Source organism: Cannabis sativa, chromosome X, assembly GCF_029168945.1.
Source record: "Cannabis sativa cultivar Pink pepper isolate KNU-18-1 chromosome X, ASM2916894v1, whole genome shotgun sequence".
Classification (NCBI taxonomy): Eukaryota; Viridiplantae; Streptophyta; class Magnoliopsida; order Rosales; family Cannabaceae; genus Cannabis; species Cannabis sativa.
In genome coordinates, this window is record NC_083610.1 from 13,414,529 (window position 1) to 13,438,835 (window position 24,307).

The 24,307-nt window shown below is 31.3% G+C and overlaps 2 protein-coding genes and 1 long non-coding RNA gene across 3 annotated transcripts; 1 reads left to right on the forward strand and 2 right to left on the reverse strand.

Moving 5' to 3' along the window:
• Window positions 1–10,207: 10,207 nt before the first annotated feature.
• On the reverse strand, window positions 10,208–12,856 carry LOC133031756 (polygalacturonase At1g48100-like). The gene is made up of 6 exons (XM_061105399.1): window positions 12,078–12,856; window positions 11,829–11,996; window positions 11,695–11,739; window positions 11,390–11,597; window positions 11,094–11,175; window positions 10,208–10,934 (listed from the first exon to the last, which is right to left on the reverse strand). Exons 1-6 carry the CDS (start codon window positions 12,534–12,536, stop codon window positions 10,427–10,429), a joined length of 1,470 nt encoding a protein of 489 aa, XP_060961382.1. The 5' UTR covers window positions 12,537–12,856; the 3' UTR covers window positions 10,208–10,426.
• Window positions 12,857–13,590: 734 nt separating this feature from the next.
• On the forward strand, window positions 13,591–14,558 carry LOC133031758 (uncharacterized). The gene is made up of 3 exons (XR_009684837.1): window positions 13,591–14,010; window positions 14,132–14,403; window positions 14,485–14,558. It is a non-coding gene; the product is annotated as an uncharacterized LOC133031758 (long non-coding RNA).
• A 1,254-nt stretch (window positions 14,559–15,812) lies between these two features.
• Window positions 15,813–18,012, reverse strand: LOC133031757 (enhancer of mRNA-decapping protein 4-like). The gene is made up of 3 exons (XM_061105400.1): window positions 17,869–18,012; window positions 17,525–17,634; window positions 15,813–16,749 (listed from the first exon to the last, which is right to left on the reverse strand). Exon 3 carries the CDS (start codon window positions 16,616–16,618, stop codon window positions 16,040–16,042), a length of 579 nt encoding a protein of 192 aa, XP_060961383.1. The 5' UTR covers window positions 16,619–16,749; window positions 17,525–17,634; window positions 17,869–18,012; the 3' UTR covers window positions 15,813–16,039.
• Window positions 18,013–24,307: the final 6,295 nt, after the last annotated feature.

Below are 24,307 nucleotides of genomic sequence, written 5' to 3' on the forward strand. Positions count from 1 at the left end.
AGTAAAGCTTATGATAAACTTGAGTGGGGTAATCTCCGTGCTATGATGGAAAGAATGGGCTTTGATGGGCGATGGATAAACTTGGTTATGCAATGTGTTTGTTCGGTCTCGTATACTATCTTGCATGGTGGGAAGAAGTTGGGACCTATTGCTGCTCAACGGGATTTGCAACAAAGTGATCTGTTATCGCCTTACGTCTTTATTTTATGTGCTGAAGGCTTCTCTAGTTTGCTGCAAAGTTATGAGTAAAGTGGTTTGCTCACGGGTTGTAAGATTGCTCGAGGTGGGCCAGTCATTTCTCATATACTTTTTGCGGACGATAGTTATATTTATTGCAAAGCTACTGAGGAAGAAGCGCACAATGTTAAGGAGCTTTTGCACACTTATGAGGTGGCTTCGGGTCAAAGAATTAATTTTGCTAAGTCCTCCGTGTTCTTCAGCAACAATACAAATTGTGATCTTCGGGATGCTATTTGTGCTTCGTTGGAAATCAATGAAGCTGATGAAAATGGGTACTATCTGGGCCTTCCATGTTTGGTTGGGAGGAACAAGAATGCTATTATCGGGTTTCTTGAGGATAAGCTTCGTAAAAGGATTCAAGGTTGGGACGGTCGTATATTGTCTCGTGCGAGGAAGGAGGTCTTGTTGAAATCTGTAGCTCAAGCCTTGCCAAATTATGCCATGAATGTTTTTCTTTTTCCTTTGGAAACTTGTAAGGAGTTAGAAAGACGTATGGCTAAGTTTTGGTGGCATTCGGATTCTAGTAGTAGGAAGGGTATAAACTGGATGAGTTGGGATAGGTTGTATCGTCATAAGCATACAGGGGGATTGGGTTTCAGATGTTTGAAAGACTTTAATTTGGCTTTTCTAGGAAAGCAATTCTGGCGACTTTTGGTGAATAGTAGTTCGTTGGTCAGTAAGATTTACAAGGCAAAGTACTATGCACATGGTAGTTTATTCTCAGCTGAGTTGGGAGATAACCCAAGCTTTATTTGGCGAAGCATCATGGAAGCCAAAAGCCTAATATACTCGGGAGCTCGAAGAACTATTGCTAATGGTGAATGTCTCAATTCTTGATGACCCTTGGCTCCCTCATAACACTAATGGCTTTGTTGAAACAAGGCATCCTGCCCTTTTTAATAAAACTATTAGTTGCCTATTTTAGATGGATACTCGGGCCTGGGATGAAGATGTGGTAAGAGATCTCTTTGTGGCCCGTGACCAATATTTGATATTTAGCATTCAGCTTAGTGACTCGGTTGTTAGAGATGGATGGAGTTAGAAGTTTGAGACTTGTGGCCAGTATTCAGTCAAAAGTGCCTATAAGTTCTTGTAGGAAACAAAAGGAGCTTGGAGTGCAGATGGCAATACAGGTTTTTGGAAGACTTTATGGTCGTTAAATGTTCCTCCAAAGGTCAGTAACTTCTTATGGAGAGCTGCATCGGGTGTCCTTCCAATGTATTTTCAGCTTCAAAAACGTCATGTCCCTGTTAATGATGCATGTCCTTTGAGCAATGTTGCTGCAGAAACTGTGCATCATGCCTTGGTGGAGTGTGAGTTTGCTACAGCTGCCTGGAATCGCAGCTTGGTGGATGTTGGGGGCGGGTCTGCAACATATAGCAGCTGGCTACTGTTGTTATTCGACAAGGGATGTGTTAGTGAGATGGAGGAAGCGGCTGTGGTGAGTTTGACTATTTGGCATGCACGGAATGATTTTTTTTGGCGACAAAAGAGTTGGGCTGCATCAAATATTGTTGCATCAGCAAAAAACATGTTTGATCAGTATAAATGTGCTCAAGGTAGAAAGGGTCTTTCTTTGTCTCCTTTGAATGAAAGGGGTGACATTCTGAGCATTGGAATGCACCTATGTTACATAAGATCAAAATTAATGTTGATGGGGCTTTATTTGATCAGGAGGGTCGATTTGATGTGGGTTGCGTAGCTCGGGATCATCATGGTAATATGTTAGAAGCTTTCACTAAAGGGAAGGTTGGTTGTGTTCAACCTGAAATTGCGGAAATAATAGGCAGCAAAGAAACTTTAAGTTGAATTGCATATTACCCATGGGACCACGTTATTTTGGAAACGGATAGCTTGGTCTGTGTCCAAGCTATCCTAAGTAATTTTTTTATGGTTTCTCAATTTGGTTTACTTGTTCAAGATGTCCGTAATTTGCTTTTAGTTTTTTCATATATTGAGTTGTGTTTTGTTAAACGATCTACAAACAAATTGTCTCATTGATTGGCAAGAGACTCTTATTAGAATATTTCTAATTAAGGAAATAAAATAATATTATTGATTCTGATAAATGAATATTTTATATTCATTGAATCTGGACAGAATCAATTACGTAATATTCTATATATGGTCAGATTTCTATATTCATTACCTGATTTGATTTCCTGAATTAATTGTCAAAATATTCTGACAATTAATGTGGCACAGATACTGATGGAGTATCTCACCTATAAATATAGGGTCTCGGTCCCCGAGCTCCTCACTCATTCTGTTCATAACAGCAAAATCCATCTAAAGAGAGTTGAGAGAGCGAGGAAGCCCGATTACCCACATCAATCGGTTTCTTTTGCAGATCAGGCTTATGTGGGATTAATACTCAAAGAATCAATGGCTGGAGGTATTTCGATCCTTAAGTTATATAGTGTATATGTTTGATTAATTCTGCACTTAATACTTAAACATATACATTTCAGTTTATATATATAAATGTCTAACAGTTGGTATCAGAGCGGTTTTTATCTCTGCCTTGATTTTAGTTTGAGTTTCATATATATATATATATATAATCGTATATACAGTGTTTATATATATATATATATTTAATTCAGTATTTATATATATATATATTTAATTCAGTGTTGATATATATATTTATTTTCGTTTGTGTATATATTTATATATTCATATTCATTCAATCCCAATTATATATATACATATATATTTTCATACATATATACTTGTTTATTCATTCAGTTCATATATATATATTCATATACATATATATATTTTCTTCATTTCATTACGTATATATGTTGTATATATATATATTATTTATATATTTAAATGCTATATACAAATATATACATATATACATTTCATGTTTATATATATACATACAGTATTTTTATTTTTTTTGTATATATATATATTGTATATGTATTAATACATTCATATATTAATATAGATTGTTCTAAGCATGAAAATCCACTTTGAAAAAACAAAGAAATCTCAAAATTATTTTTCAGAAAATTTTGGTGATTTTTAAAGTCTTTGTTTTATGTATTTTCGATGCATAAAATCTATATGAATGTCTTAATTTTTGCATTTAGATTCATTTGGAATTGATTTCATGATTTTTGGAAGTTTAAAGAAATTTTATCATGTCGTTTATGGCAGTGTATTTTTCAAAAAAAAAAAAAGGGAAAAAAAATTTCGATTTTTTTTTATATATATTTTTTATTTATTTGGAAATATAAATTATTCTCCTATTGTTAATTTAGTCAATAAATTACATTCATTAATTTCCATTTTTAATTTAATACATATATTTAGAATTAATATGTTATTTAGTATAAACTGAAAATGGAAATTTGTTTTAATATGGTAATTAATTACATGATTTATTTAGGCATGTAATAATTGTGCAATTTGTATAATTGTGCATTTAATTATTTATTACCAAATTTATGTAATTTATTGTTTAAATTAATAAAATTTGAAAAATCTGCCATTAAGTATAGTCTTTAATTTTGCATTTAATTCATTCCATATAATTAATTGTACTAATTTGTATAATTACCTTATTTATACAAATTAATTATTAGTATAAATATTTAAGATATTATATGGTCATAAATGCATAATTAATTATATATTATGGAATTAAGCATTTAATTTATTATCATACAATAATTGTATTAATTTGTATTTATTTGGCAAATTTATGTTTAATGCAATTAATTTAGATTTGTATGATTTAAATGCTATACATAAATTCCTTTTATAGTGCTAGATATATTTAGAAATATTCAAACATTAAGATAGGTTGAATATTTTATATAGCACATTAAGTTTCATAAAACTTCATAAAATATTCATAAAACTTCCTAAAATGAATAAAATATGAATAAAATGTAAGTAATTTTGTGGTTTGACATAAGAAAACATGAATTTGGGACAAATGCTCATATCTAGAACGGTTTTTAATGATCTTCGGATGACCACACTAGGAGCATTAATCTCAGTGATTGTCTACTATGTTAATAACGAAATTACTTTTAGGTAGAGTCCAATACCTAATGTCAAAGTGAAAATATAATTTTATATAATTAGGGAGTAGCCACAGCATCCTTATTTGTATAAAATTATATATTAATTAAAATTCACCTTAATGGACATAACTTGTAATTAATTATATAGGTATAATAATTTTACCCCACAGGGATTTTATTATATTTGTATAATTAATTAGGATAATATGTTAAATTAAATTCTCTTAATTTACCCCACAGGGAGTTATAGGGATTTAATTTAATAGTGTTATCACAAATTTAATTAAAGATAGATAATAAACCTTCATTTTCCAAAACTAATTGTTTAATTAAATCTATCATAAAGTTCATCTAATTTTATTAAATTTAAAATTTAGCCCACAGGCAATTTTGGATTTAGTAAAATTTTAATCTTCAGTTTATACTTTGGTGTCTAGTGAACCACATAATTTTAAATAATTAGGGAGTAGCCACAGCATCCTTAATTATATAAAATTATATATATTAAGTGGATTAAGATCACATAATGGACATGAATTATGTGAACATAATAATCTTACCCTACAGGGATTTTATTATATTCACATGATTAATATGTTAAATTAAATTCTCTTAATTTTTTCCACAGGAAATTATGTAGATTTAATTTAATAATTTTATCATCAAGTATAAAATTTTGAAACATTTATAAATAATTAAGTGTTTCATACCTTTCATTAAGATAGAAATATTAAACTTTAAGTTTTTCATAAATTGTGTAAATCTATCATAATCTACATCTAAATCTAATCTTATTAAATTAAAAATTTAGCCCACATGCAATTTTTGTTTAATAAGATTTCATATTTAAGCATGTTTATTCATTGGTAAAAACATGATTCATTTAAACCTCAAAACTATATATGTAATTTTATTACATCACTATTCATAAATTTCTTCCATACTAGTAGAAAATTTCTTCCATAACAGTAGAAATTTTCAAAATTTATTCTGATAACTTCATCTAGCATATACAGTTTTTATTGTATAATTAAGAAAAATAAATCACACTTTATTATCACCAATAAATTTTAATTTATTGTGTATGAATTCATTTTAATATAGTTAATGTGATTATTAACACATAGTGGATTATTTTAGATTGTTATTCCACATTCATAATTTCTTCCAAGGTTTACAAATAAACCTAAGAAAGTCAGTAACTGTGAGCAAATCTTATCCACAGACAAGATAAGTTCTCACATTTAGAAGTTTAAGGAACAAGCAATATAGTAGTGACTTTGTTTTAAAATTAGCAAAGATCTTTATGTTCCAAGCTTCTTTTGAAACTTGATTTAGACATATTTAAAGGTCTTTACTATAAAATGATGTCACTCATAAAGATATGCAAGTTCAATCTGACAATAAGAAATGTGTTATTAATAAGAATTCTTCTACATTATAGCACCAAAAATTATGGAACTTATATCCATGAATAGAATAAATGTTAGTAAATGGTGGGGATATTCATTACACTTTATTTTACTAACTTTATTTAGAACTTGTGTGAATTTTATTAAGAATATGTATTCCAACAAGTCAAAATCGGTGCACATTAGAATTCTATCATATTAGAAATCATACAAGTCAATTAATTTTGAAGACATGGACTCAAATTTTGCATCTCATTTTTAACGATTACTCACATAAATTATTTTTCTACAAAAGTATAGATTTATATGTTTCAAAGACATTTAAATCTTAAGTAGAGAAATAGTGCATTTTGCATATTAAGATAGTGAGATAAAAAATAAAATGGAGAATACTACATTAAAATTCGTGAGTATGGATAAACTCCTAGTCTATTTGCAAAGTTTCTTTAAAAGCATGGGTTCATTGCCCGATACATATGCTTGGTACACCCAAATTATAGTGTGTAACAGATTTAAGAAACTAAGCATTTTTTGGACATGGGGTGGAGCCTACATAGCAAACTCCAATCTTTCCTAAATCTTTGTCTATTGATACTCAACAATGGGGTGTACATATCGAATCGTGTTCTAACCAAAGATGTTTCTCAAATATATTTTGAGTTGTGATAAGGTTGAAAACTGACTTGATGACATGTACACATTTTATAAATACCCATATATAGTTAGAGTACAATTGTCAAAGAAAAAATCTGGGCCCTAAACCATAAATGAGCATATTTCATTTGAAAAGCTATAAGGTTTAAGGGTTACATATTTTATTATCCATCTCACAACACTAGAATTGTGGAATTAAGAATTGACTTGATCAGTGGGAGTGATCAATCTAGGAACCTAGTTTCCGAGAAAGATCATTCATATTTTCTCAAACTTCCACCTCAAGTATTAGATTAATTATGATTTAGTACAACAACCCTTAAGGTTAATGGTTATTGATAATTCATAACTAATCATTAATAGTCTACAAGTCATTGATAAAATTCTAATAAGTTATGTTATTTAGTAATTGCTTATAATTTCTAAAATAACATGCATATTGAACCATTTGCTCTTTTAAGAGTTTGTTGGTCCATCCTTAAGATGACTTATTAGAACAATAAGATCAATGTTTTCTAGTGATTACATTTTGTACAATAAGAGTTCAACTACAATATTAATTTGAGACACAAATTAAATTATAGAATGATAAAGAATTGAAGTTGTAGTACAACATGCCATGAATGAAGAAATGAATATCTTAAAGAGCAATAAAGTTTATCTTTAGTAAAGTTGCCTAATGGGGTGGAGAACATTAATTAAGCATAAATTTTTTTCACCAATAATATTCATTAGGCAACATTGAGAAACATAAAGATATAAAAGAATATTCATTGCTAAGAAGTTCATTTTGAAATAAGAATCAGTAATAAATGAGATTTACATTCTCATTTGTTTTTATAAAAGATTCTATTATAGACCCTGGCATTTGTTGCTTGTTTTAATTCATTAAATAATTCCAAACAGTGAACTAGAGGAGAAGGTATATAGACTGCCATAAAGATTTTCCTCTAATAAGTGGTGAACATATGCAAGCTTAAAGTGTCTACTTATAGATTAAAACAAACATCTCACAAATTGGTATTATATCATCTTTTCCTTTATGTTTGAAAAGAGAATTATGGAAATAATTATATACCAGAAGGTTAGTGGGAGTAATATTTGTTTTATACGTAGACAATATGTTACTTGCAAATGATGATAAAAGTTTTCTATATAAGTTGAAATAATTCATATCTCAAATTATTATTTTGAGATAAGAAATATAAATAATATATATAATTTTAATTAATTAGAGAGTAGCTACAACATCTCTGATTAAATAAAATTATGTATTATTCATCTGATATAACTTTTATCTTTAAGTGTGATAAATTCACCTCGAACCAGCATCTGAAAAATGGTCTGGAATGAGAATAAATTAAGAACATTCATTTGCTTCTATTTTAGAAGCCTAATGTATGTCTAAGAGTCTGAATAAGACTTTGCATTACATTTGTTTCAGGATCGTTAAGTAGTATCAGAATAACTAAAGTTAAAACCACTTTATTTTTCATACAAAGTGATGAGGTATCTTTAAAATACTAAAAATTATATTCATACATATTTTAAGATGAATTGACCATCTGGAAATATAGTTAACCAGTTAGATTCTAACATACTTCACTGGTTGTATTTATTCACGTAAATCAATATTTTATTACGTCCTTAAGATTACCAGTAAGTTATATTGTAGAGAATCTTGATTGTTATTTCCACTATAGAAGTCAGATTCATTTATAGTTTTGAGGATACATCTCGTATGATGTATTATAGAGTTTCATAGTAGGCCTAGAGTTCAGAATTACAGTTTCATTAGGCCATTAAGAAAATTTTGCGATAAATTCAGCTACAATATTTATGGCTAATAACTCTAAGAGTACTGGTCGAAGCTAGCATATCGACATTAAGTATTTAGCCATAAAAAGGCGTGATAAGTGGTCATTAATCACGCAAACTGAATTGGGTGATCGCATAGATCCTTGACTAAAGGCATGCCGCAACACAAATTCAAGGATCATAAAGTAAATATGGGATTCAGTTAACCTATATGCAGTTTTTTTTATATTTGTACAGCCAAAAATTATTCAATGAAACTCTAATTTCGATATTTTCTTATATTTATGTGCACCTTAATTTCATCTGAGAAAATTATCGTAAGAGGACCTGAATAAACATAAGGGTTAGGGTTTATTCGCTTAAGTACATTGCCACATAAAGTACATTGTTATATAATAAATATATCGTAATACATGGAAGATAATACTCGACTTATAATGAGGACGTGTCGCTATGATTCGTATATCTATTATATAATGGGGAACGTTTGGGTTTGAATGTTTTAGTTTAAATGCTGACCAAGTGGGAGAATATTAGAATATTTCTAATTAAGGAAATAAAATAATATTATTGATTCTGATAAATGAATATTTTATATTCATTGAATCCTATTTAATCAATTACGTAATATTCTATATATGGTCGATTTCTATATTCATTACTCGATTTGATTTCCTGAATTAATTGTCAAAATATTCTGACAATTAATGTGGCACGTATATCGATGGAGTATCTCACCTATAAATATAGGGTCTCGGTCCCCGAGCTCCTCACTCATTCTGTTCATAACAGCAAAATCCATCTAAAGAGAGTTGAGAGAGCGAGGAAGCCCGATTACCCACATCAATCGGTTTCTTTTGCAGATCAGGCTTATGTGGGATTAATACTCAAAGAATCAATGGCTGGAGGTATTTCGATCCTTAAGTTATATAGTGTATATGTTTGATTAATTCTGCACTTAATACTTAAACATATACATTTCAGTTTATATATATAAATGTCTAACAACTCTTTCTCTACAGGCTGTGTGCTTCAGTTAAAGATTGTTCCGCTGAAATATGTTCTATTGTTTTGAACGAAATTCTTAATTAATAAATCTTTTGATCTTATTAAAAAATAAATAAATAAATACTATATCCCCCTCCAAAAATTTTTGCTGCCCCGCCCCACCTAATTTTTAATTGTCAGATATATTATGGCACTACGACCTTTACGGTCGAGCTTGGACAAACTTATTAGTTCATAATACTCTTCAACACTTCTATATGTATCATTCCACTAAAATGGACAAGTGATATAAGTTACGTGAGTAGTGGATCTATACGCACACTCAGCTCACTTTTTCAGAGAACGGATATATATATATATATATGTATATATAGAAGTTCTTATACACACAGTACACTCTGCTACTACTACAGTAGTACTACTAGTCATGAAATATGGAGTATGGCATTTATGGCATATTGAGTATGGACTAGTATGATGGTCTCTAGTTTTTTCTACCTGTGCGCGCGTGCGACATAGATTTACAAACTAAAGATAGGGTATATGTCATGTCACCCCCACTTCTTTATTATTTCACAAAATATCAAAGTTAGTGCTCTACCCTGCCCCCCACAAATCCTTCTTTATGACTCACATTATATAATTCTTATATATATATATATATATATATATGCTCATATTATATATTTATATATAAGTAGAGTTCTCAGTCTCATATTCTGTGTACTTTTCTTTACTAAGCTAATCTACTTTTGCATTATTGCTTTTTAATGTGAACTTCTTGTCTCCTTCTCCCATACAGATACAACAAACATTACTACTTATATAAAAGTTTGGAATATTCTACTTTTTTTTTCTGTTATATATAATCTACTTTTTTATGATTCTCATCAACTTGTCTTTGATGCATGACTTAATTATATATTTATATTTATAATATGATGTTTAATTCCATTATTCTATGTCAAGTGTAATTTTAGCTGGTTTACTTTACAGTAAGAATGTACTTAAAAGTAGAAAAGAGAATTAAGAACATATCTTGAAGTCAATTACGTTCAAATGATGCAATCTTATACATACATATATAAGAAAAAAAGGAAAAAAAGACCAAACATCTGCATAAATATAATCTTATAATTGGACTTATTACCATGACCCTTTTTTAGAATTATATACATAAATGCATATTTCTTTTTGAAAAGAAGCTAAGCTAATAAAGCTGGTATTATATTTATATATATAATGTCAGCAATAAGGGCTGTCATTACTGCCCAATGTGGATCGAGAAGGAAGGCCCTCAATTAAGCAAGAAACTGGTGGAATAGTGAGAGTTTGTAGGTCTCCATATGCATTCCAACAAAAAGGGTCAGAAACTATGTCACCAAAAGCAGGAAGAAGCTCAACCTCAGAGAGAGTCAAATTAGTGCATGGTACTGAATCACTGCAGCCAAAATGCATAGGTGGACTCCTTATATCATAGGTTCCTTTTATATTTTCATATAATATGTCTGATACAAACACAGCTGAGGTTTGGTTGTTGCAACCTTTGCTAAGGCAGTAAAATTGGTCTATTATAATTGGATTCCTTACATTGTCCATGTGAATGTTGATGAATCTTATTCCAAACACTGCTCCTGATCCACCTTGCCATGTCTTGATCCTAACTCCATTATTTGACACTTTGATCACTGAGTCTTTCACTGTGATGTTCGAAACGCATGCTTTCGAGTTGTGATTACCTAGACTCCCGATGCTAGAGATGGAAGCACAATAAAAATAAAACTTAATATTAGCTCAAATGATCAGTCATGTCAAATTCTGAGATTCGTGACTTTTTTTCTTATCTCCAAATATAGTAAGAATAAAGGGGAGCCTAGTTTTGGATAAATTTAAAAAAGAGTACTAGTAGTACCTGATGCCATGGCCTGGTCCACAGGTGATGTTTCTTATGTCTACATTATGGCACCCTGATCCAATTGATACACAGTCATCCCCTGTAGTACAGCAACAACTCACTAATTTAACATATTTCCAAGATAAAATTATGCCCAAATATCTTCTTTTTATCTCAAATTATTCACCCATCCGTGCTTTCCAACAGTTGGAATTCTTCTGAGCCTTTTTATAAAGTACAATGCTAAAACATTCAAGGGAAAATGAAGAAAAAAAAAGTGAAATATAGAACTTAATTAACTAGTTTAGTCTAACCATTTGAAATCACCGAGTTGTATATTCCAACGTCATTAGAGTTTTCAATGTGAATCCCATCAGTGTTAGGACTCAGGGCAGGAGCTGTAATTGAAATGGAATCTATATGAACATTTTGACAACTATCGAATCTGAAGTTGAACTGTGGACTGTTCTTGATTTTAAGTCCTTGTACAGTCAAGTTTGAGCTCATGAAGAACCTGATTGCCTACAGACAATCAGAATTTAAATCTGATGCTTAGTTTAATTGATTTCACTTAGCATCATGAACTACTACAAGTACAATACAAAATCATGCAACTTACAATGGGGCTATCACATGGTCCTGACAATGTAGTTCCGTTTGCACCCTATGAAATTCAGCACATTGTATCAGCAAATATTGTTTATATTACAAGAACATTTTGACAATATTTATGAACAAACATAGATATATTACCCTGTGGGGTTTGCAGGGGAGATCCCACCATTTCTGACCTCTTCCATCAATTACACCACCTCCCACAAATGACATTTCATTTATTCTGTAAAATACAAGCCATTGGTGCCTACTCTGCTTCTTTGGCCAGGATTCAGGTCCATCAGGAGGCATTAGAGTTCCATCAACCTTTTCCATTAATCTAGTTAGTTAATTACTAAGTCATTTTTCCGTAAAATTGACTTAAATGAAAAACCAAGATAACTTTACCTGAAATACTAGGCTAGTTTTACAAGGACCAGTGAAAATAGTGGATTGTATCATGAAAGATAATCCTTTGGGAACAAGGATAACAGTGGCAGAGTCACTCTGACAGGCAGTGTCCCATGCCATCTTGAATGCATCTGTATCATCTGTTATTCCATCCCCGACAGCACCGAATTTTCGCACATCAAAAACATCACTTGAATTTGTTGGATGACCATCTTCATATGGTGGCTCAGCAGGCTCAGGCGCAGGCGCAGGCTCAGGCTCAGGCTCGGGTGCAGGTTCAGGCTCAGGCTCAGGCACAGGTGCAGGTGAGCATGAGGGAGGCTGTGAAATGTAGGAGCCTTTGTGGTGGTGGTGAGTGTGTTTGTGTTTGGTATGGTGCCGCCTTGCCTGTGTCGAAAGGACTATGCAAAGGAAAAAAATGAAGACTAGAAACAAAGACAAACGAGTATACTTCATACTATAACTTCAAGACAGACAACAAAAAAGGGACCAAAACTAAAGCGTGCTGCAAGTCACTGAAATTTTCAGAAAACTATGCCAACTGGAAAAGAGTTTCTTAAGTGTCAAACGACCAAATATTTGGGAAGTAGCTAAGGTTAGTATGTGTGTGAGTGTGAGAGTGAGTATTAGTAGAAGTTGCTGAAGTTTAACTAAGTTTAGCTTTGGAATGCATGCAATTTCTCAAAGGCTGAATCAGTATATATAATAGGCACTGTTAGTGGAAGCTACTTCAAACTTTTTATCTACACCTTACATTTATTTTGTTCTGTTTTGGTTGTTTTTTATATAAAATATAAATATTTTGGGAGAGTGAACCGACCAATTCCATATAGGCCTTCACTTTATTAATATATATTTTGAACCAACTTTTTCTTCTTTTGAAGAATGTGGAGTCTGCATATGACAGCCTCAGGAAAAAGGTAAACGGAATAACAGGAAATGTGATGGAAGGGCAGTCGATTAGCCACCCATGTTCTTCCCATAACTGTCATTTTCTTTGGTCCCAAATATGGTTTTTTGTTAACTCAAGTTTTAACGGTATTATGTCCTAGTCTTTACCACAAAAAACAAAGAACATTTACATAAAAACAAGCTGTAATCAAGTACAATTCTATTTCTAATATTAGTAATTACCAATGGTTGGAATTTGGTGTAGTGGATGCATTTGTTGATGCATGATTTAGTAGTCGTGATTCAACAATTGCTGATATTTCATTTATTATTGCGTAAGAAACTAAATAGTATCATTGTTGTATTGTAGTACATTTCAGTTCAATCACTAGTTATGTTAATATATATATATATGGGTGTACTCTTAATGGGTATTACCCATGAATAGGTATTTAATTATGGACCGTTAGATTTAATCAAATGGATGATATTTTAAGTTATTAATAATTTTTTAAAAATTAATATTTTTTATTTTGACCTGTGACCTGATGACATGGCAGTCATCTTATTTTTCAAACTCCATTTTTTCCCTTCTCATTTTCAAGTGAATATATTATAATTAAAAAAATCAAATCCCTAATACTCACAAATCCACTGTAAGCATAATGGAGGAAGAACAGAAAAAGAGAAAGAAAATCAAATTATTATCAATGTGGCAATTGTCTTTCGGAAGAATCAATATTATCAATTTTCCCATCTACCTCCTTTTTCTCCTTCATCCACCAAAACGTCTTCCTGTCCTTCTACTCAGAGTAAAACTCATCAGACCAAAGGAGAACAGAAGGGCATTGAGGGGGGAACCAAACGACTAGTGTACAAGCAGGGCATCGAATGGTTTGAGGGAAGCGTTGGGGAAGTTTAAGGAGACAAATTGAGTACCCGAGGATTGCGTCGCTGTCGTAGTTTTGTAAGCAAACTGGGCATTTCGGTAGCTCCATCATCACCGACCACCACCACGACCCTCTTTCGTCATTCAATTGTATGTAATGTCTCTTTAGTTCAATAGTATTAGAAGTTCTATTTTTTCTATTTGGTTGAATCAATTATTGTTTCTATGGTTACATCTGAACATTTTTTATTTTATAATAATGATTCTATAGAAAATTTAGTGATTCTGAATTCGGGTTAATGAATTCTTTCACTCGCCTCCACATCCGCCGCTCCTCGCGACTGCGATCGACCACCAATGGCTTTTACGGCTTTAATCCTTGAAACCCTACAATATTTCAACGATGATGGTTCCAGACTCAAAATCTCACCAACAGTGGTATGTGCGACTTCGATCCTTGAAACTAAAAGGATTTCACCAACATATAAGTATTATGTATATTGGTGATTCCCTTTGCCTTTGCCACTGGCAAAATGATTAGAGGTATATGCCATTTTTTTTTTTATGAATGTTTGCCATTTTCTTTTCTATACTTCAGTGATTAGATTTTCATTTGAGTTTCAGGACTTTTTCATTTATTTGAAAATGCTTTACTATATGAGGATTGTGATGGTGTTCATGATTGTTGAGGTGATAATATATGTATTTTCTTCATAATTTTCAATTTTCTGTAAATTATATCTATTGTAGTAATAGTCTTTCATTGCCTTTTATCTTTTGAATAATAAAAACTTTGAATATGGATTGTTCAGGTTCACACTTCATTTATCTGCTTCTTCCATTCATACTGATATTGATTTTGATATGATTTTTCTTTAGGATGGACTTGTTTCACAGCGACCCATGTCAACTTTCTTCAGATTTGGAAATTTAGAATCTGGGTTTTTTAATTTGTTGCAAAATTATCCAATATAGGTTATGATGCCACTAAATTTGTAAATTATTGGATGAATTTTTAATTTTCTCTTAATTATTGCTATTATGTATTTGTGTTTGTTGGGGAATAACTTCCATGGTTGTTCTTTATCGTGTTTCAAGATGGATTGGATGTAATTAGAATATTTATGATCAACATTCTTCTACTATATATCTTTGCCAAAGTATCATTTTTTTTCTTTTTGGTTTTTGCTTTCTTTAGATGGAAACTAAGAAGGTGAAAGTTTCCTTTAGTTTTTGATTACTCATTTCTGTATCACCCACTAACTAGTATTGTTTGTTTTATAGAGGGAGCAAGAGAAGAATCACTTCTTTTGGTTTTATGAGATTTGTTTCTGTATTAGCCACAATGATATTTTTCCAATATAGATTGTTGGATAAGAGTCATTAGACATAATTTTTTTAGTGCAATTGGCCGCACTAATGGTCTTTCTATCATTTCACGGGGAACAATATCGTCGTCCTCACAAGTGATTTCGCTTGTTGTCACTGAAAGTTGAAGATCACCATTGTCATAGATTGTTGTCCTTTCAAAATATAAAGTCCAAAACCAGTATTCATAAAAGCAAAAAAGAAACGTGTGCCTTAGAACATAAATAAAATTCCAAAAAGATACATTTGTAACTAGATAAGAAAAAAGTATGAACAGTTCTTCACGTATTGTTTCCATATTCATAGTTTGGTCACGTGAATACATGATATGATTTTTAAAGGCAAATTCCCAACATTTTCTTTCAAATGAATAGTGCTTGTTTCAATCTTAGTGAAACTGGTTTTCTGAAAATGTGAGGTTAAGAAAAAGTTTTGGTCCCCTAAGCATTTTACTGATAGTATAACGACATTAGTCTTTTGTATCATCTGATTTCAATTGTAATTCAAAATGTCTCATAAGCCCTCAGAGACAAATTTAGAGACCCCATTAACCACAAAGTTGGGTTGGCAACCAAAGGTACCTACGAACAACCAATAGTACAAAAATCCTTGTAAGAGGAAAAAATTATTATAGCTACTAACATTTTCCCTTCTAGATGTAGCTATGAATTTGAAATGGATGACGGATTTTGTTACAAACTATTTTTATACAACACAAATCATAAAAGTACAAAGATGTCCCAAGCGAGCTTCCTAGATTTCTTGCTATACAACAAAGTTGCACTAACAAATACTAGACGAGTCTAAACAGTCATTTACAGCTCATTAACACAGAGTTGATTAAGTGCATAAGAAGGCGAATGTTGTTGATATCTGAAGCTGAAGTGGTAGATTGATTGCGATGATATTCAAGTGTTTGGTAAACTTTTTCAAAGATTGGCCGGACATGCAATGCAATCAAGGGATCCGTTGGATTTATGGCCACAGCCACATCTGTCATCCATGCCAACTTTCTCGACATGTCATTGTTTATGTCGCATGCCAATTGTTGGAGAAGAGCCAGTACAACTCCTTGGCTTAATGGCAGTGGCACCAGTGACATGATTCCTGGTAAATCAACCTGAGAACACAACCAAGAAACTATGGAAACATCACTTCTGTGGAGGGCTCCTGTAAATGCTTCCTCAAATTTGCGCTCAGCGATCAACCTTGATAATTCCTTAATAGGATCAACCGGTGATTCTGCCATTTCATGTACACTAGAAAGTGGACCATTGCTCAACTGTGTTGTCAAGGAATTCGGTCCTTTTGAGCTAGCACCTGCAGCTGCAAACGCCATCAGTTTACATAGGCCTTCAGCTAATTCTCCACTTAAGGTTCGAGTGATCATTGATGCTGAATTAATTACATCCCTCAGAGCAGCAGCTAGTGGAGAATGTGTGGACTCAAATTGCTGCTGAGTACCACTTGTATGTTTAACAAACCCTTTCTGAAATGCATCATCAACATGATATACTGGCACTGTAACGAAACAACATAGACTTGTACCAAACATACTGGCACTGTAACCAAACAAAATCTTTGCAAAACATAAAATACTAAAAAGATAATAGGTGCTCCCTACAAGATATTGAACCTGAAACCTCATGGGAGTGAACCATAAACATAATTATTCAGCTCTACCTTGTGCATACCTTGCTTGCAACTAAAATCAGACACCTATTCTTGCAGAACAATCAAGACTTTGTTTGAAACATTAATAAATGCATAAATCAACCATGAAAAATGAAAAATTGAGTCAAGTAAATAAATGGTTTATCACACAGGCAACTAACTGTCAGTATTAAGTTTTGTATTCTCTTTCTCACATACACAATTTTGTAATATGGTCTTTTTATATATGTAATAAGAATACAGTCAATGATTAAGTGAATAATAGTGTTATCTCCTTATCTACATTTTTATATCTTTTTTCGTCAGAAACAAAATTATCATATTAATACAGAAAATTGTGTAGGAAATGCAACCAATCATAGTTAAATAATGTCTCATCTAAAGAAGTACTAATCATGTAAATTTCTTGGCCTAAAGTCACCTATTGAGGATTCTCAAAGAATGTTGAAATGAAGAAAATTTGAGTTTTTTTTTTCCAGCTAGAAATAAAGTAAAGCAACACACAAAGGCTATAATTCAGAGGCAGCAAAGCATTCACAATCTTTGAATTTATAAAAGTTGAAAATAAAAATCACAAGTTTTGTAGAGAACACACGAAGTTTTAAGGCTGAAAACAACATACCTGAATTGCTAAACTGTTCCCAGCATGTTTCCCTCCACTTATAACAGTGAAACCAAGGAGTCAAATTGGTTTTTCCAGAAAGATCAGCAATGTGTTTGAAGAATTGAACTCTGACATCATCTTTCAAGTAAATAAATGGATAATGAAAATCGAGGATTGGTTTGAAAGATGACATTTTTAAGCTTTCCGTATAAACAAAACACCGATAAAAATAAAAATCCCCAAACACCCACACATGGAGATACCCAATTCATAAAAGTAGGATTCCAGTTTCATCAAATACACTATAATAGAGCTAATGCTTTTTCATGGTTATAGAAAAAAGGGGATTGTGCGGGTTGTACCTGAGATCCTTCTCGTCGAAGCTAATGGCAAGCTTTATTCTTAAGAACCCTCTTCTTTCTGTGGAGTTTTCGAGACGAAACGGCCGGAATCTGCTTTTCGTTCGACCTCTTTTCCCAGCTTGTGTGTGCTGAGAAATTTTATAATAATTTAAGTAAAATAAATTATAATTATTAAAATCATTATTCTTTATAATTAAAAAAATAAATAAATTAAAAAAAAAATTGTTGGTAACCTGTAATAGTAGGTCACCAAATTGCCACCTAATCAGTTTTTTAGTACCCATTAATAGGTATTACCCATTTAGAAATCATCCATATATATATATATATTTTTTAATTTAGGAGAAACTTCTTCATTACCACACTTAGAAAAGATGTACGTGTGCTTTCTTTTCTTTGTTTTTCTTGTTTTGACATGAGAAAACTTATAAGTTCAATTTTTTATAAGACGTGTTTATTATAATAATTTAAGATATTTTACAAATTTTTAAAAATTTTAAGATTATTTTAAATACTAAAAAATCCGCTATAAATTGTTCACCTAAATTACATTTTGTTTTGTTAATTTGTTAGAGAAGAGTGACAATATATGAGCAAAATTTGAGATTAAAAAAATATATATATTTCTCTTATGTTATAATTGATTGATAGTTTTGTTCTATGATAGAGGATAGAAAATTACATAATTGGAATTTTTACTATTTTAACTATATAATTAAGGGTATTTTACACAATGGTAAATACGTGTTTTGTAAAAGTTATTAATTGGACTCTCTGTTTTGTTAAGTGACAAAATGGATCTTATATTTTTCAAAATTGTACAAATAGGACCCTATGAAATGATTTTTTGTCAAAATAAAACTTAATAATAATCTGATCTAGAGATGTTATGATAAAACTGGTTACATTTTCTGTATCAGTTCATGTTAGAAATTGTCTTAAAGTTGGTTATATTAAAAAATAAAATTGTTGAAAATTGTGCTTAGGGTTCTATTTTTACTATTATAGAAAATATAGGGTCTATTTTATCATTTAACAAAACAGAGGGTTCAATTGGTAACTTTTGCAAAATACAAAGTTCAAAATGGTATTTAGACTTTTTATTTGTTTTAAGTGAAGATTGTTTTGGTAAATTTTCACTCTTTTATAAAACTTTTCTTTCATTTTAGTTTTGTTCTATTTTTTTTGTGCGAATCACCTATATTTTTCTTTCTTTCTTTTCTCCTATCTTCTTCATTGAGAAACAATTCCAAATTTTCTTCCTCTACTATTACAAAGTATTTATTGATCGGAATGGTTGGCAATAATAGAAATGATTAGTAATCATATTAATCTAATCGGATGAGGAATGAAAGGAAAAGTATAAAATGTTGCATATATTAATGCAACCAGGTTATTAGTTCATTTTAGATGTTTGAGTGAAAATATAAAATGATCAAGTAGACAGTTGAATGAATGGGATTCAAGTCAAAATGGAGGCCCAACTTTTTTGAAAAGGCAGTTAGAAGGTATAATTAATAGCTGCTCTTTATTTGGATAGGCATCTATAGGCATATATATAGGTAAGCTAGGTGTTTTTGTTGTGAGTGATTTTTAAAAATGGATATTGGTGCAATAAGAGGTTGAGACTTGAGAGTTGAGAGAGTTATCCACACATATTTGGTTGTCGCGTGGTGGTGGAATTGTGGCCCTTGCAGCATGCAAACACTTTTGTAAAATACAAGCATGCATGACATCAACTTTAATTTATCTCAAAACCGACCAATATTGCCAAAGGATGATATATAATATATATATATATATATATATAATATATATACATATTTATATATGAATATATTGAGCGTCATGTTGTGTGCTTTGATTTTTTACCCCATGAAACCAAACTGTATAGCTTTGCCCAAAAGTATATTTTGAGTTATCTTTTTTGGTTTATGTTGGGTTGGGTAGTCCACCACCACCACCACCACTACCACCACCTACCACTCGAAACTTTTCTTTCGGCCACCATTTGTGTGTGTCTATATTTATAGATATATATGTATATATACATAGAATTATATATATATATATATTAATATCTCTGCAATGCATGCCTCTCTTCTGGGGTTCTATAGGTTGATACTATACTTCCACTTCACTCTCACCTTCAATAATGACCACGTTCCACTTTATTGCTTCTCTTCTTTCTTTTTTGAACCTGAAATTGGTTGGTGAACTTCGATTACAAATTATACTTGCATTTGGAGTTTATTATTATTATTATTTAAGAAACGTGGTCGTTTACTAATTGAAATTGTGAAAGAAACAATTAAAGGATTAGAATCCACCAAATCAAGTACATTATATATGATATTGATATATCACATGGCAAAGTGAACGCATAAGTAGACCACAACATTATTCCAGTCACGCAGACTATATTATACGAAATCTTTTGTTGGAATTAAAGAGCACTATCTAATCCACTACGACATATGAATTTACAGCATTAGGTTTCGAATCCCTCGTGATAATATTCGACAGTTTACAAGCTCATGGTCCCTTAATTTTTTGTTTCCTTGGTACAGATAAATCCTTTTTGTTAGTACCTGGAGATATTAACTCTAATGATTTATATGATGAGCATACGTCATATCATAATTAATTAGGACTATGTAAATTCTGAAATTTTTAGGACAACATGAATCAGAATTTAAACAGTATTTTGTTTGTTTTTCTTTTTTGTATGTATGCATATGTCGAATATAGGGTAATTTGAGGTCAAAACTTCCTAGACTTTTTGACTTTGGTATGATCTAACCCCTTATTGGAATAATTATGTCTATACTCCTCAATCTTCACAATCGTTTTGCTCTATATACCTTCCGTCCACTTTGTTATGTTGCAAAGTAGACTACTATTGTGTACCCAAGTGTACACATAGAAAAATTTTATTGGTCTATCTAATTTCAATAATTAAAAAGAACATAAAATATTTTAAAAAAATTAAAATATTTTTTTTTTCTTTTTTTCTTCTTCTTTCTTTTTTGGTGCGACACCTTGCCCATGCTTGGTGAACCGTCCCGACCACAATCGACGGACGAGGACCACACCGCAAGACTCGCGAGCCTCCGAGAACCCCAATATTTGGTTCTTCCCTCGAGTTCTCCACTTTCTCTTCCTTTCTTTCTCGACTTCTCTCTGCTCGGAGCCAAACGCAGCAACTCTGCTCTCTATGGCCAAAACAGACTTCATATGATGCTCCCTGCCCTTGAAGACCCCTAAATCTGAATCTTCCTCACCCTTTCTCTCTCGCCACGGTGTCCCTCACTCTCTTTCTTTCTGCTCAAAGCCAGAGGGAGCACCTCCGACAGAGATCTAAGAAAGGCTTCGACATAATGAAAATTTGAAATCTTTGTTTGTTTTCGATTGTTCAATGGGAACAAAATGAAATCTTTACAGAATAGTTGCTTTCTTTTGTTGTGTGTTTCGATTAGATATTTTTGAGCAAATGTATGTTTTAGTGGGAGTTCTCACAATGGCTGGAAAAGAGGTTCGTCTTTTGGTGACTCCATAGTGATCTTGGCAAGATCCTATCATGCATGCATGGTTAGTTTTATTACCAAATCGATAGCTTTAATATATTTCTTACAATACAAACAATGATTAGGATAGGTGTTTAGGGTTCCTGGGTAGAAGGTAGAAGAAAGAAAGAAAAAAACAAAAGGAAAAATAAAAAATAAAAAAAAAAAAGAGAGAGAGAAAAAAAAAAAAAAAAAACCCTTAGATTTTTATAGAAAAAAAAAAAATACAATAAAAATAGGAGTAAAAATCAATAAACAATGAGAAATTAATTAAGATAATTATGATCATCAACTATCTTCTCTTCTTCTACTTAATGTTTGTTGAAACGGATTCTCTTGTGTCAGTCCAAGCACTTTCAAGTTTAGTTTTTATGCCTTCAGTTCTTGGTTTGTTAATTTCTGATTATAAACGTTTGTTAAATTGTTTGGGTGATGTGTCTGTTTCTTTTGTGTCGCGATCTGCTAACAAAATCGCTCATTATCTTACTCGCAGTTCTTGTTATTGGTCTGATTGCATCTTTAATGTCAGCAATGTCTCTAGTGCTGAAAGTTAATGAAGTTCACCTTCTATTCAAAAGAAAAAAAAACAAGTTGACAAAAATAGTCCATTATCGCCTTAAGGCTTATAAACTCAATCTATGTGGAAACTTTCTATATTTGTATAGCAAAATTTAATCAGAAAGAAAGCAATGAATATAACAACTCATAAAAATTATACAATCAACCTAGATACTATCATTCTAAATTAAATTGTATCAACAACATAGCATATTCAAATAGATTTGAAATCATAAACAATAAATATAAATGGACAACAAATAATTGCTAAATTAACATAAATTTTGTGGAATTGAATAAAAGATGAAGAAGAAATTAAAAAACTATATTAATTCATAAAAGAGATTCAAGTGACTCACATAAAAACTCTAAAACTGAAATTTATTCATAGAATTCATACTAAATATTCAAAGAATGAATTACAAACATCAAAGTTTAAAGATAGATGGAGAAATTGAATTGAAGCCTCCAATGGTATTTTTCTCCTTCTAGCCGCCTCTCTTACCCCCTAGAGTCACAAAATTTAATGGAATTCCATCACCTAGGTCCCCAATTGTCATTTGATAGAAATCAGAAAGTTGCCATTTATAGTCAAGAATCACAACTTTCTATAGAGAGAGTCGCAGCTCTTGAAATTTTTTACTGCATTTATTGATGGTATTTTAGGCATAACTCTCTTGATATATCTCAAAATTTTATAATTTAAGATGTTTTGGAAATCTTAAAAAATGATCAAGAAAGTTTATTTGCATCTTTTTTCCTGAAAGTTAACGGATCATCGTAAAAATTTAGCTTGAAGCTTCAGACTTTATTTTCTATCACAAACGGAGTGTGATGATCTTCCAAAACTTAGAAGTTGTAAGAATCATCTTCTCTGAGAAACTTTAACAAAGGAATCAAAGAACTCAATGAACACAAATAGGAGTTCATGTATACTCAGGATTCAGAATGATCTACTAATAATCATCGTTGTGATATGAATAACTCTTTCATGATAAACGACATGTTGATGAAAGATGTTATTACATATCGATCCAGTCATGTATAATCAAATTATACACAATACATTTACTACATGTCTATCCACATATGTGATCTGAATTAAAATCACACACACTAGAAGTATATTAATGTATAGTAAACCATACTTAGCAGTTCTATATTAAAGATTCTCATTACTTTAATACACTACCGACTTATTTTATTCATATCGTATAATCTTAATTTTCTTGTACATTCTTACAAAATTATACCTTCTCTATATGAATAAGAAATTTTAAAATATTTAATAATTATACTCTTATAATTAATGTATCATTTATATTATAATTACATTTCATATATTCTATAATATATTAATAATTAATTGCTTGCTTTTTTGAGCATAAATCCCATCAGCCTATCAATCTTTGGTCTCCTCTATAGTAGCCCCTACGATGGGATTTGAAAGGCCCTTGGAAGGCTCCTATTCATAAATGAACTAAACTTTTCTTATGGAAGGTGGGAAGAGATATCTAGGTCAATGCCTCCAAGCTGTCTTTTGGCAATGGTGTAAACTGCATTATTTGTAGTAGTCTTGAAGATTCCATGCTTCATTTGTTCTTCCAATGCCCTTTGGCTAGGAAAATTGGATCTATAGTCCTTGGAACATTTGTAGTGTTAGTTTTGGTTCCCCTCTTCATATTGTGGTGGATATCTAAGCCACCTGAGTGGTTGGAACAAAAGAAAGGGTTAATACATATTTGGCATCATAAATAAAAAATTACTTTTTGCTTTTAAAAATAGAAAATTATTTTTTGAAAACAGTAAAGCATGTTTGGCCTTGTTTTTTGAAAACAGTTTTCAGAAAACAAAGTTACAAAAAAGAAGAATTTTGAGAACAACAAAATGTTATTTTCTGTTTTAAAAAATAATTCACTTTTGGTCAATATTTTTCTTACTTTATCTCACATCATTATACTTATCATTTTCTTATATTATTTTCTTTCTCATCACTTTCTCTCTCCTCGTTTTCTCACATTATTTTCTCTCATCACTTTCTCACTCATCATTTTCTCACATTATTTTCTCTCATTGCTTTCTCTCTCACTATTTTCTCACATTATTTTCTTTCATCATTTTCACATTATTTTCTCTCATCACTTTCTCTCTCATCATTTTCTCACATTATTTTCACATATTATTTTCTCTCTCATCACTTTCTCTCTCCTCATTTTCGGGTCGAGTCCGAGTCTGAGGTCGGGGCCCAAGTTCAGGTCCAAGTCTGGCCAAGTCCGTGACAGAATCCGAGTTTAGGGTCCGAGATTGGGTCGAAG